This window comes from Tetrao urogallus (genome assembly GCF_951394365.1).
Source record: "Tetrao urogallus genome assembly, chromosome: 12".
NCBI classification, from domain to species: Eukaryota; Metazoa; Chordata; class Aves; order Galliformes; family Phasianidae; genus Tetrao; species Tetrao urogallus.
In genome coordinates, this window is record NC_136825.1 from 1,172,717 (window position 1) to 1,184,090 (window position 11,374).

The 11,374-nt window shown below is 62.1% G+C and overlaps 3 protein-coding genes across 4 annotated transcripts; 2 read left to right on the plus strand and 1 right to left on the minus strand.

Annotated features, from left to right (window-relative positions):
* Positions 1 to 123: 123 nt before the first annotated feature.
* On the plus strand, positions 124 to 4,414 carry VPS9D1 (VPS9 domain containing 1; the record flags this gene model as incomplete). The annotated part of the gene is made up of 15 exons (XM_079541286.1): positions 124 to 237; positions 353 to 425; positions 498 to 590; positions 662 to 821; positions 1,354 to 1,465; positions 1,542 to 1,604; positions 1,938 to 2,005; positions 2,090 to 2,177; positions 2,298 to 2,383; positions 2,455 to 2,918; positions 3,020 to 3,149; positions 3,219 to 3,412; positions 3,490 to 3,571; positions 4,163 to 4,267; positions 4,339 to 4,414. The coding sequence occupies 15 exons, from the start codon at positions 124 to 126 to the stop codon at positions 4,412 to 4,414; spliced, it is 1,908 nt and encodes a 635-aa protein (XP_079397412.1).
* Positions 4,415 to 4,644: 230 nt separating this feature from the next.
* On the plus strand, positions 4,645 to 5,935 carry SPATA2L (spermatogenesis associated 2 like; the record flags this gene model as incomplete). The annotated part of the gene is made up of 2 exons (XM_079541443.1): positions 4,645 to 4,938; positions 5,015 to 5,935. The coding sequence occupies 2 exons, from the start codon at positions 4,645 to 4,647 to the stop codon at positions 5,933 to 5,935; spliced, it is 1,215 nt and encodes a 404-aa protein (XP_079397569.1).
* A 1,440-nt stretch (positions 5,936 to 7,375) lies between these two features.
* CDK10 (cyclin dependent kinase 10) lies at positions 7,376 to 10,959 on the minus strand (the record flags this gene model as incomplete). 2 transcript variants are annotated; one of them, XM_079541614.1, is made up of 13 exons in its annotated part: positions 7,376 to 7,479; positions 7,550 to 7,602; positions 7,830 to 7,969; positions 8,048 to 8,171; positions 8,298 to 8,357; positions 8,484 to 8,553; positions 8,693 to 8,745; positions 9,087 to 9,154; positions 9,325 to 9,406; positions 9,511 to 9,613; positions 9,709 to 9,780; positions 9,946 to 10,018; positions 10,849 to 10,959. In XM_079541614.1, the coding sequence occupies 13 exons, from the start codon at positions 10,957 to 10,959 to the stop codon at positions 7,376 to 7,378; spliced, it is 1,113 nt and encodes a 370-aa protein (XP_079397740.1). The 2 variants fall into 2 exon arrangements, with proteins under 2 accessions (XP_079397740.1, XP_079397739.1); XM_079541613.1 differs by having other exon boundaries at positions 9,511 to 9,634.
* Positions 10,960 to 11,374: the final 415 nt, after the last annotated feature.

Here is an 11,374-nt window from a genome sequence, read left to right on the forward strand (position 1 = left end):
TGCATGCCATCCGTTTTAAAGTCCCTCCGGAAACACTCTCCGTCTGCACTTCCGGTTTCATCCCCTCGCTTTTTAAGTTCCCCCTGGGAACGCGCGGCCACTGAGATCTGCGTTCCGGCCGCCATGGCCGCGGCGGGCGGCGTTGGGGATGGAGGGGCCGGGCCGGGCCGAGCCCTACAGACCGCGATGAGGGCGGCGAGCGGGGCTTTGGAGATGGACAGCGCGGGGAGGACGCGGGTGAGCATCACAGCCCTGTGGGGTGGGCCCGCTCTCTTGCCGCACCTCCCGCCCACCCCCCCGCCCCCGGGTCTTGTGGCCATCCCTGCCTCATTCCTATTTAATTTCGCCGCAGGAAGCCTATGTAGAGTACCTGAAGAGCATCACCCTCATCTCACAGGCCCTGCAAGACGAGGCAGCGCTGACAGGTAACCTCCCCCTCGCGGTCCCTCCCCCCTGCCCCACACATGGGAGGGCAACATGACACTCTCGTATCGCAGAAGACAGCGAAGGGCTCGGCTCCAACACCCCCAAAATGCTGAAGCTGGCAGAGCAGTGCCTGGAGAGAGTCAAGTCCTTGGCAGCCACACTGGGTGAGTAATGCCACCCCCAGGTGGACTGAAGCCCTTAACAGGGACTGATGGACCCGTGTCAACCTCCATAGGGCAAAAAACAAACAAGGCAAAACCAAGCGTGCCAGGGGGGCCTGCACCCATCTCCAGGCACCGCAGGGTTTTCTCTGATGAGGGAGGCAAGCTGTCACCCTTCCTGCCGCCAGAGATCTTCCAGAAGCTGCAGATTGCTGAGGCACAGAGTGCACGCAAGTAAGTGGGGCTGAAGGACAGCAATTGCAAAGGGACCAGAGCACAAATCTTATGGGGAGTGGGAAAAGGAGGGTCGGGGGGACCTAAGTGCTCCCCTCGGTGACCTGAAAGCAGAGCAGGGCTGGGCTCGTCTCCCAAGCAACAAGCAGGTAATTGTGGTGCTTAGGGGTGTGGCTTATAGATAGAGTTGGCAGTGCTGTGTTAATGGTTGGTCTTGATGTCCTCCAAAGGACAAGAGATTATGATGCTAATTTACAGCAGAGAAGGTTAAGGTTGGATATCTGGTAAAATTTCTTCTCAAATGGAGTGGTGATACATCAGCACAGGCTGCCCAGGGAGTGGTTGGGTCACCATCCCTGGGGGTGTCCCAGAATTGCAGAGATGTGGCACGGAGGGATGTGGTTATGGGCATGGTGGGGTTGGGGTGGGCTTGGGGATCACAGAGGTCTTCTTCAACCTGGAAGGGTCCCAGCTGGCCAGGATCCCTGGCTCACATGCAAGGCCACAGCAGTGTTCACCTCATTCCCTGCAGGGAGCTGACACCATTGGAGGAGGCATCGCTGCAGAACCAGAAGCTGAAAGCTGCCTATGAGGCACGGGTGGCACGGCTCAACCCCAGCCAGGCCCTGCAGAAAACCTCGCTGGTGAGTGGGGAGCTGGGTACGGTGGGTCGTATGCTGGGACTTTGAGCAGGTGTCACCCACGTTCATTGCTTGGCAGACGCTGTCTCTACAACGGCAGATGATGGAGAATCTGGTGATCGCCAGGGCACGAGAGGAGACCGTATCCTTTCCACTAAGAGAGCTGCGCCTGGCTTCCTGCTGCAGGCCCCTGTTCCTTGCCCCAGGATGCACCAATCCAGCACACGCACTTGGTTTTGAGTCCTGCCCTGTTCCTGGCTGATGTGGGGGTACAGATTGAAGCCACGTGGACAGGCTGGATGCTGCTTGTCCAGCTCTGTCCAAGCTGCCCATGTGTCCCTTGCTCTGGGGGTCCCCGGGAGCTGTGCTTCCCCATGTACCCTGTCAGTGCTTGTAGCTGTTACTTCGTCAGCCACCCCAGGGCTGTGCTGGGTGAGATGCTGGCTCACTGCTGCGGCTCTTCCAGTGCCTTAACTGTGCCCTGGCCCAGCTGCAGAGGAAAATGGAGGAGCGGCGGCTGCGGCTGCAGGAGGCAGCCAACAGGTGAGGGGATCAGGGTGTCCCAGTGGGGACTGCGAGGCTGCGAGCTCCTTGCACACCCCTCACCTGGCTCTGTGGCACTTGCAGGAGGTTCTCCAGCAGTGTGGCCCTAACCCCTGAGGAGCAGGAGCAGAGAGAGCTCTATGCTGCCATCCTCGAGTATGAACAGGACCACGTGAGTATGTGCTGGAGGCTGCTGCTGTGGGTGCTATGAATGCAGAGGGCTGTGCTGGGAGTCAGGGAGAGGAAGGGCTATTCCCACATCCCCACTAACCTGCTGCAAGCACTCCCCCAGGACTGGCCACGGCAGTGGAAGGCCAGGCTGAAGAGGAGCCCGTCAGACCTGTCACTGGTGACAGGGCTCTTCTCCTGCCTCCTCAGGTACTGCAGGGCTGGCAGGGTCGCAGCCACTTGCCATTGTCCCCTGCTCACCCCTGTCCCTCTGCTTCCAGCTTCCCAGAGCACCCCATAGCTCAGCTCCTGCGCAAGCTGCAGTGTGCGGTGTACACTCGGCTGTACCCAGCCGTCAGCCAGAGCAACCCTGAGGCCACTCCTGCAGCCTCCACCGGCCTTGCTTTCCTCTCACTGGATGCAGGAGGGCTGCTGCCTGCAGAGCCAGGAGGCCGGCGGCTCCGAGCCTCCCGCAGCCTGCACTGCATGTTCTCAGTGCCTGAGCACGGCCCAGCCACGCTGCGGCACAGCATCTCCGGAGCAACCCTGGCTGATGGCAGCCCTGACGCCTCCAGGGCAGAAGGGGACCCCCGGTCTCCCCGGGAGAGCTCCTTTGAGGACCTGGAGCGGTTCCTGGCATCGCCTGAGGATTGGCCCCCAGCAGAGCCCATGGCCAAGCCCAGGCCTGCGGCATCGCTGCAGGAGCAGCTGAAGGGCATCGTGCGGGACATCCACAATGCCATTGGTGAGGGGCGGCCATGGCTCTGGGAGGGAGGAGGGGTGATGTGGCAGGCCAGGGTCTCTCCGTGCCCAGCCAGGTGAGCTGCGTAACTCCTCCCTTCCCAGACAGGCTGCTGTCCCTGACCCTGCTGGCCTTTGAGGGGTTGAGCACTGCTGCTGGCAAGGACCAGTGCCTGGCCTGTATCGAGGATGCTTTCTTCCCTCCACTGTGGGCCCCGCTGCTGGCCCTCTACAGGTACCGTGGCCCCATTGCTGAGCTGCGAGCTGCTGTTATGGCCAGCCCCCACCACCCTTTTGCCCATAGGAACGTGCACCGGCCCCAAGAGGAAGCCCTGGCTCGCAGCATGGAACGGCACCGCCACGCCAGCCCCGCCGACCTGGGGCTGTCCCCTCGGCTCTTCCCCACTGCGCCCGGCCGCCTGGCCTATGGTGCTGCCATCGACGAGTTGTGCCTCATCCCCCTGGAGACTTGTCCCCGCAGGAAGCTGGACTGCATCGGTGCGGGGCCGGGGCGGGCATGGGCTGGGTGCTGCGGTGCCATGGGATGGCCCTGAGTGCTCTGCTCTGTGCCGCAGTGCGAGCCCTGCGCAGCATCTGTGAGTGTGCCGAGGAGTACTGCAGCACCCGCGACAGCCGCGCTCCCACTGCTGGCACCATGTGAGTATGGGGTGAGGAGGACAGCCCTGCTGCCAGGGGGCTGGGGAGGTGGGCTGGTGGGTCCCTGTGCTCTGGTGCTGCTGGTTCGCACTGGACAGGCTCTCAGGGGGGTGTCTGTCAGCCTGATGGTTCCTGTTGTGGGTGGACAGCGATGCTGGTTGTGCTGGGGCTGATGGCTCCTGCTGCAGCACTCTGACAGTCCTTGTTGTGGTCGTTAACGGTGCCCCACAGGGTTTGCTGTTCCCATTTTGGGGAACTGATGGTTCTGTTGCCGTGCTGGGGGAGCCAATGGTGCCCAGTGCCATAGCAGTTTGATTGCCCTTTGATTGCCCTTTGATTGCCCTTTTGCCGCGGTGTCAGGGCTGATGGTTTCACTGCGGGCTGTTGGGGCGCTGGTCCCAGTGCCGTGGTGCTGGGGTCTGAGCGTTCCATTACCATGGAGGTGATGAGCCCGATTGCCCCATCACCACGGCAGCGGGCCCGCGGTCCTTTAGCCAAAGCGATGGGGGCCATTGGCCCCGTCGCCAAACGGTGACGTGCCCGATGTTCCCGTTGCCACGGTGCCGGGACCCCTGACGATGCACGTGGCAGCGGGGCGGATGAGCTGCTGCCTCTCCTGTCCTACGCGGTGCTGCGCAGCGCGCTGCCCCAGCTGCAGTCGGAGTGCGCCGCGCTGGAGGAGTTCATCCACGAGGGGTAGGTGCCGGGAGCGGGGCGTGCCGGCCGCCTGCTGCCCCGCGCCCACCGCGTGTGTCGGCGTGCCGCAGGTGCCTGCTGGGCGAGGAGGGATACTGCCTGACGTCGCTGCAGAGCGCGCTGGCCTTCCTGCAGAGCCTGCCCTGAGCTGCCGGCAAGTGCTGCGCTCCTCCCGGCCGCCAGGGGGCGCCAAACGATCCGCGACTCCGAGCGGGCGGAATCACGTGGTGGGCGGGGCGCGGGAAGCGGAAGAAGGCGCGTGTGCGGCGCGGGGCTCGGCGGCAGGCGGGGAGCGGGCGGGAAACGAGGCCTGGGGACGGCGCGGGAGGAGCGGGGCCGGAGCCGGAACCGGGGCGCTCACCCGCCGCAACCGCAGGATGTGCGCGGGCCCGGCGCTGCGGCAGGAGTACCGGCGGGGGCTGGAGCGGGGCCGCGCCCGTCCCGGTCCCGATCCCTCGTTCGGGGAACGGCTGCGGCAGCGGCTGCGGAACGAGGCGGGGCTGCTGCCGGCCCTGCAGGACGACGCCGGCGCTCTCCTGGCCCAGGGGCTGCGGGGCCGCCGCGAGCCGGGCTCGTCGCTGCGGGGTCTGGCCGCCGCCTTCGAGCTGCTGGAGCGGGCGGCCCTCAACCTCTACCTCTTCCCCTGGCGCAAGGAGTTCCGCACCATACAGGTGGGTGCCGGGCCGGGGCTGCGTGCCGGTGCTTCGCAGGTGCCTCGAGTGAGCCCCGCTTTCCTTCTTCTTCCAGACCTTCTCAGGAGCCTACGTACACGTGCTGCGGGCTGCGCTGCCCGACGCCGAGCTGCTGCGGAGCTTGGGGCGGCTGGGCTACGTGCGGTTGGATGAGCGCCGCCTCGCTGTGTCCCGGCCGCCTCCGGGCACCGAGCTGACCGCTGCCGCGTGCGGCTTCTTTGCCTGCCGGCTGGAGTGCGAGATCCTGGCCGAGGTGCTGCTGCGGCTGCAGCCACGCCTGCCGCGTGCCGAGGAGCTGCTGGATGCGCGCCGAGTCGCCGGGGATGTGGAGGCCTGCGTGGAGATGCTGCGGGAAAAGATGCATCCTCCTGGCTGCGAGGATGGCAGGGAGTTCTACGGGGACGTGCCGGACAGCCCTGAGGATCTGTATTTCGAGAGGCCAGACAGTCCTGAGGATGGTGGAGAGGGAGACACGAATCTCCTGCTGCTGAGCTCCAAGCTGCAGGGCGCACAGGACGTGCTCGGGAGGAATTGGGACGCCTATGAACGCAGTGAGCTCAGGCAGGAGCTGCTCTCCTCCCCAGGCCTCCCCAAGCCAGACCCTTCCTCCTCTCGCTTCTTCCTGCAGCAGGAGCGGAGGGAGGTGGGCAGCAGCCCCCCGTTGCTCTGCCCTGCACGGCTGCCTCCCGGGGAGCCCCCACCAAGCAGCCACACCAGGGCTCAGCCCCCTGCTGCCCCGCAGCAACTCCCCGAGCTTCCCTCCTACCAGCTGCACTCGTGCCTGCGGCAGGGCACGCTGCCTGCCTACTGCTGCACCACCTGCCAGCAGCTGCATGCCGGTACCTGCGCGGCCGGGCTGGCTTGCCGCAGCCGGCACCGTGGGCAGGAGCTGTGCTGCGAGCGGCAGCAGCGCCTCTGGCTGCAGCGCACAGAGGTGGACATGCTGCTGGCTGACGGCACCAGCACCCGGCCCTAGCATGGCACTTCAGCTTGAGGGGACGCTGCTGCTGCTTGTCCCTCTGCCTGAGAAACACTGAACTCAGCCCCGTGCTCCTACCGAGCCCTGCAGGGCAGTGCCAGGGAGGTGAGAGCTGGGAGGACTGAGCCCCGTTCTGGTTCCTGCTGTAAGTGGCTCGCTGCATCCCAGTAAAGTGTGGCTGCCTTGTGACTCGGTGGTTTTGTCCTGGCAGGGAGGAAGGAGGCCCTGGGGGATCTGGTGGATGAAAAACTGAACGTGAACCAGCTGGGTGCTCATGCAGCTTAGAAGGTTGAGGGTCTCCTGAGCTCCATCAGAAGAGGAGAGGCAGCAGGGACAGGGAGGGGATTGTCCCTCTCTACACTGCCATGGTGAGGCCCCATCTGCAGCACTGTGTCCAGGTCTGGAGCCCCCAGTACAGGAAAGATGTGGAGCTGTTGAAAAGGGTCCAGAGGAAGGCCACTAAGATGAACAGAGGGCTGGGCCACCTCCCCTACAAAGACAGGCTGAGGGAGCTGGGCTTCAGCCTCGTGAAGAGCAGGATGTGAGGAGACCTTATTGCAGCCTTCCAATATTTAAAAGGGGATTATAAAAAGGAAGGGAATTGACTTTTTACCCAGGTAGACAATGACAGGACAAGGGGGAATGGTTTTAAGGTCAAGGAAGGAAGGTTTAGGTTGGATGTCAGGGAAGGTCTTTACAGAGTGGAGAGGTGTTGGAACAGCTGCCCAGAGAGGCTGTGGATGCCCCATCCCTGGCACTGTTCATCACCACATTGGATGGGGTCCTGGGCAGCCTGGTCTGGTAACAGCTGTAGAGGTTGGTGGCCCTTCCTGTGGCGGGGGGTTGGAACTTGAGGTCCCTTCCAACCCAAGCCGTTCTGTGATTCTATGGCCTAGGGAATTTTTCACCACCACTGCCCTTTGCAGCTGTTTTTATTGACAGCGAGTCAGGGTTGCACCACGCAGCCAGTACAGGCCAGAGCTGGTCCTGCCAGACGTCCAGCATCTCTGTACCAAACCCCCATCTCCCCCCCTTTCAGTCCCTGCCTCCATCCCACCCCCAGGGGAGGAGGCTGAAACCCACCCCGTGCTGTGCTCACAGCTCCAGGCTGTTGCCCCCTCACTCCAGGGCAGAAGGAAGCCAGCACTATACAATGCTTGGGCTCTGCTGGGCTGGAAGGCTGTGGATGTTCCCAGCATGAGAAGCTCTGCACGGGGCTGAGCACAGGCATTGGTAACCAAGGCAGTGCCCCTAAATGCAACTGCTGAGGGACTGGGGCAACGTGGCCAGGAGCCATCCCATGAGGTGACAGCACCCAGCACTGCATCGCCATGGAGAGCTGTGTGCCTGGCCAGCAGCGGGGCAGGAGCCAGTGCCCAGCCCTGGCAACGGCAATCCCTGCTTGAGTTCCCTGCACCTCCTCCTTCTGGACGGGGCTCAGGGCTTGGCACGCTTTGCCTGGCTCTCAGTCCCTGTGCTGGCGCTGGCTGCCCGCTTGTTGCGATGGTGGGGGAAGGTGGGCATGAGCTCTGGCTCACAGGCTGGGGAGGCACAGAGACAGGTCAGCAGAGGCCAAGCACTGCGGCCCTGGCTGGTGGGGAATGTACTTACGCAGGGGCTTTTCCTTGAAGTATGAACTATCCAGGCTGTCTTTTGCCGTTGCCCTGTGAGGACAAGATGTGGCAAGCTCTGCTCCCAGCCCAAACGTGCTGCCACCTTCCCTCACCCTCACAGCCTGCCGGCTCTCCCACTCCCCATCCTGCCCGCGCTCCTCCATGGTCCCAGTTCCCCTCCAGCACCTGCCCACAGCACTGAGCTGACCCTGCCACGAGGGCAGCCCCATCAGCAGGCAGGGGCCTGCCCCGAGCCCTGCCCACACAGTGGCTCTTACCGCTTCTTGGGATCGTACATGAAGAGGAAGTTGAGCAGACGCAGCCCAGCCTCTGAGAGCCAGGGGAACTTGTGCTTGAGGTTGTTGTAAGGCTGTTTCCGCAGTGTGTACTGACTCACCAGGGGCAACTTGGAGAAGCCCTGAGGGAAGGGGTAGGGGGGGCATCAGGCTGGGCAGGAGGGCCAGAAGGGCTGGCGGGGCTGTGGGATAACTCTCACCGGCCAGATGTTTTCATTGGGTGTCCCCAGGAGCTGCACGATGAGGTCTATTTGGTGGATCTCAGAGGTGCCTGGCAGCAGTGGCTTGTGAGCCAACAGCTCAGCAAGGATGCAGCCCACAGCCCTGCAGTGCAGAGGACACACAGGAGTTGGTGGGGGCAGCAGAAATCCCTCTGTCGATGTCCTGGCTCCTACAAACCCCCCAGGCACCACCCAGCCAGCCTCAGCCTCTCCTGTCCCCTGCCCTTACCACATGTCAATGCTGGTGGTCTGTGTCATTGCTCCTAGCAGCAGCTCGGGTGCTCGGTACCTGTGCAGGGAAGGCACCATCTTTAGCTGCAGCACAGGAAGCCCCCTGCCCCCAGTGGCAGCGCTGCAAAGATGTGCTCCACATCACCCTGAGCCAGCACAGCTCAGCACCCTGCGCTGCACTCACCACAGCGTGACGACTTTGGGGGTCATGGGTTGTGGTGGCATCCCATATGTACGTGCCAGACCAAAATCCGCTGCAAGAAAGAAACGGACCCGAGGTAAGGAAAGAGGCAAGCTCCATGCTTTGCCTGCTTGTGGAGCAGAGGGAGAGCTGCAGGCACACCTGCAGCAGCAGTTGAATTGCCAGAGACAAGGCAGCAGCCAGGGGCTCACCTATCTTCACACAGCCTTTGTCAGTCATGAGCAGGTTGGACACCTTCAGATCCCTACGGGGAACACCGAGCGGCGGTCAGCACTGTCTGCCAGGCACAGCTTCTCCTGTACATGCACTTCCCCAGGGACTCAGGAGGACAAAGAGCCCCACTGCTGACTGATCACTAAGAGAGGTGAATCTCACCATCCCTTGTCTTCCCTACCCCGGCTCCCACACTGCACAGCAAAGCCAAGGGTTTGCTGCAAGCCCCTGCCCACAGCTTCTCCACACAGTGCTCCTCGCTCCCAGCGTTGTGTGAGCTGAGCAACCGACACGCAGTTACGGAGCTCATCAGGCTGCCTCCCAGCAATTCCTCCTCCCCACCACACACCCAGCCTCTCCCGTTGCTCTCACCTGTGGATGATGTACCTCTCATGAAGGTACTGCAGACCCTTGAGGACTTGCAAGATGATGCATTTCACCTGAAGAAAGAGGACAGGAGTGTCCCCCAGCACGTGAACAGCACCAGCCAGCCCTGCTGAAGCTACCAGCGTAAGGTGGATTGCAAACTGCAAGGAATCCACACTGGTGGCCATAGTGTTGTGGCCCTTTCTCGAGGATGACATTCCTAAAAGCCTGGCCCAAGCTTTACCTGAGCCTCTGAAAAAGGTGTCTGCATGTTCTCGAGAAGGCTGGCAAGGTCCTGCTCACAGTAGCCCATCACCAGGAAAATACTGGAGAGGAGACACAGGCGTTTCACTGCTCAGCACTGCGAAAGGCACCTGAGAGCACCGAGGCAGCATCTCCTCTGAAGGCTGGAGGGCAGGGAGGCTCTCACCTCTCCAGATGGTTCCCCACAACCACCTCCTTCAGCTCCACGATGTTGGGATGCTGGAGCTCCAGGAGCAGGGTGATCTCCCGCAGGCTGCTGATGGGCATTCCTGAGGGCAGTGAGAACCACACTGCACAACTGCCTCAGGCGGAGGCCAGGAACACTGACACCTGCCACGAGGAGCCGTCCCCGTTCCTCATGTACCTTCCTTCTCATTGTCCATCCGCACCTTCTTCAGTGCCACAGTCTCATCTGTCACAGTGTCCCGGGCACGGTCTGGAAGAGCAGCACAGGGCAGATGCTCAGCATAAGCTTTAGCCAAAGGGACACAGGCACTGCTGAGTGTCACTCCTCTCAGCCTCGGTCCCGCAGCCCCCAGGTGTGGGCAGATGTGCTACAGGCCCACCCTTCCACCCGGGCTCCAGCCAACACCACACTTACACACTATGCCATAGGTGCCCTCTCCGATCCGATTCAGCTTCTCAAACTCCTTCACGCTCCGGCATTTCCCCAGCTGGAAGCAAAGAGCCACATCACAGCCAAAGGCTCTCTCTCAGGGGCAGCCCTCAGCAGCTTCTCACCAACATTCCCACAGTGCTACAACCTTGACAGCAATCAAAATAAAGGGCATCACTCTGAGCAATGCCCAATCTGGCACTGCAAGTCTGGTTGTGTTCAACTATCAATTGTGAACTATCACAATTACAGATTCACAAACAACTGCAGGCAAAGCACGTGAGGTTGACCAAGAACAGTGCAAAGCACATACAAGGAACTAAGAGTAATAGAGCCAGGCCAAAAGCTGCTAATTTTTAAAGCTCTGCAGAGACTACAAAGTTTCCCAGGGAAGCCTCTGTGTGTGAGCCTTACCCAAAAGGCATCCGTATGGGGGTAGGAATAGGAGAGAGGCTCAGTCCATCAACTGATCCCAGGAATCACAGAATGGCCAGGATTGGGAAGGACCTCAAGGATCATGAATCTCCAACTCCCCTGCCACATGCAGGGCCACCAACCTCCCCTTTTAATACTAGACCAGGCTGCCCAGAGAATCAGAGATGGTCTGTATCTGACCTGCCTGCAATGGTATCCTCCCTACTCTTCCCTCTCTGTTAAGACATCTTTACAGTACCTGTTATTCTGGAGGTGGAGCTGGAGTGACTCCAGTCATTCCACACCTTTGTTCTGATTGCTATAAAACCCCCTCATCTCCCTCACCCGCGTTCAGAACGCGGGGCGCAGCGGCGGGCGCTCCTCACGTCCCCTCAGCACAGGGCCCACCCACCCGCAGGGCCGCCCCACAACCGACGCTCCTCAGAAGCCCCCCTTCGGGCGCAGGCCCCTCACCCGCTCAGACGCCGGCACCTCGAAGTAGCCCTCTCCCCACAGCCGCTGGAACCGCAGCGGTTCCACCTCGCTCTCGGCCGGAGCTCCCTCAGCGCGGTCTCCGTCCGCCATAGTTGTGAGGCGCATGCGCACACCACTTCCCGCACACTGTACGCATGCGCTCTGGCAAGTCCCAGTCTCACGCATGCGCCGTTCGGCCCTGCCGCTCACGCTGGGCCCGAGCAACGGTTGCTAGGCAACGCGCGGCCTGCAGGCCTGCCCTCGGCCGGGCGGCCCCCGCTCCCCGAATCGCCGTTCTGTCATCAACCACCTCCTCGTTCCAAGCACTCGCTTTTATTGCCCGGCTCCTCCCCAGCTGGGGAGGGCCAGGCTCAAGGGTGGGCTCTGGTGGTCTCCCTGTCCGTGAGCACGCAGGAGTCATGGTGGACGATGAGCAGCCTCTGCCTGTGGGTCATGGCTTCTCCTTGTTCACCCCGCTGTCCGGCTCCTGGCTCTGCCCAGCTCCCCCGCTGGTTGCTGCCTTGGT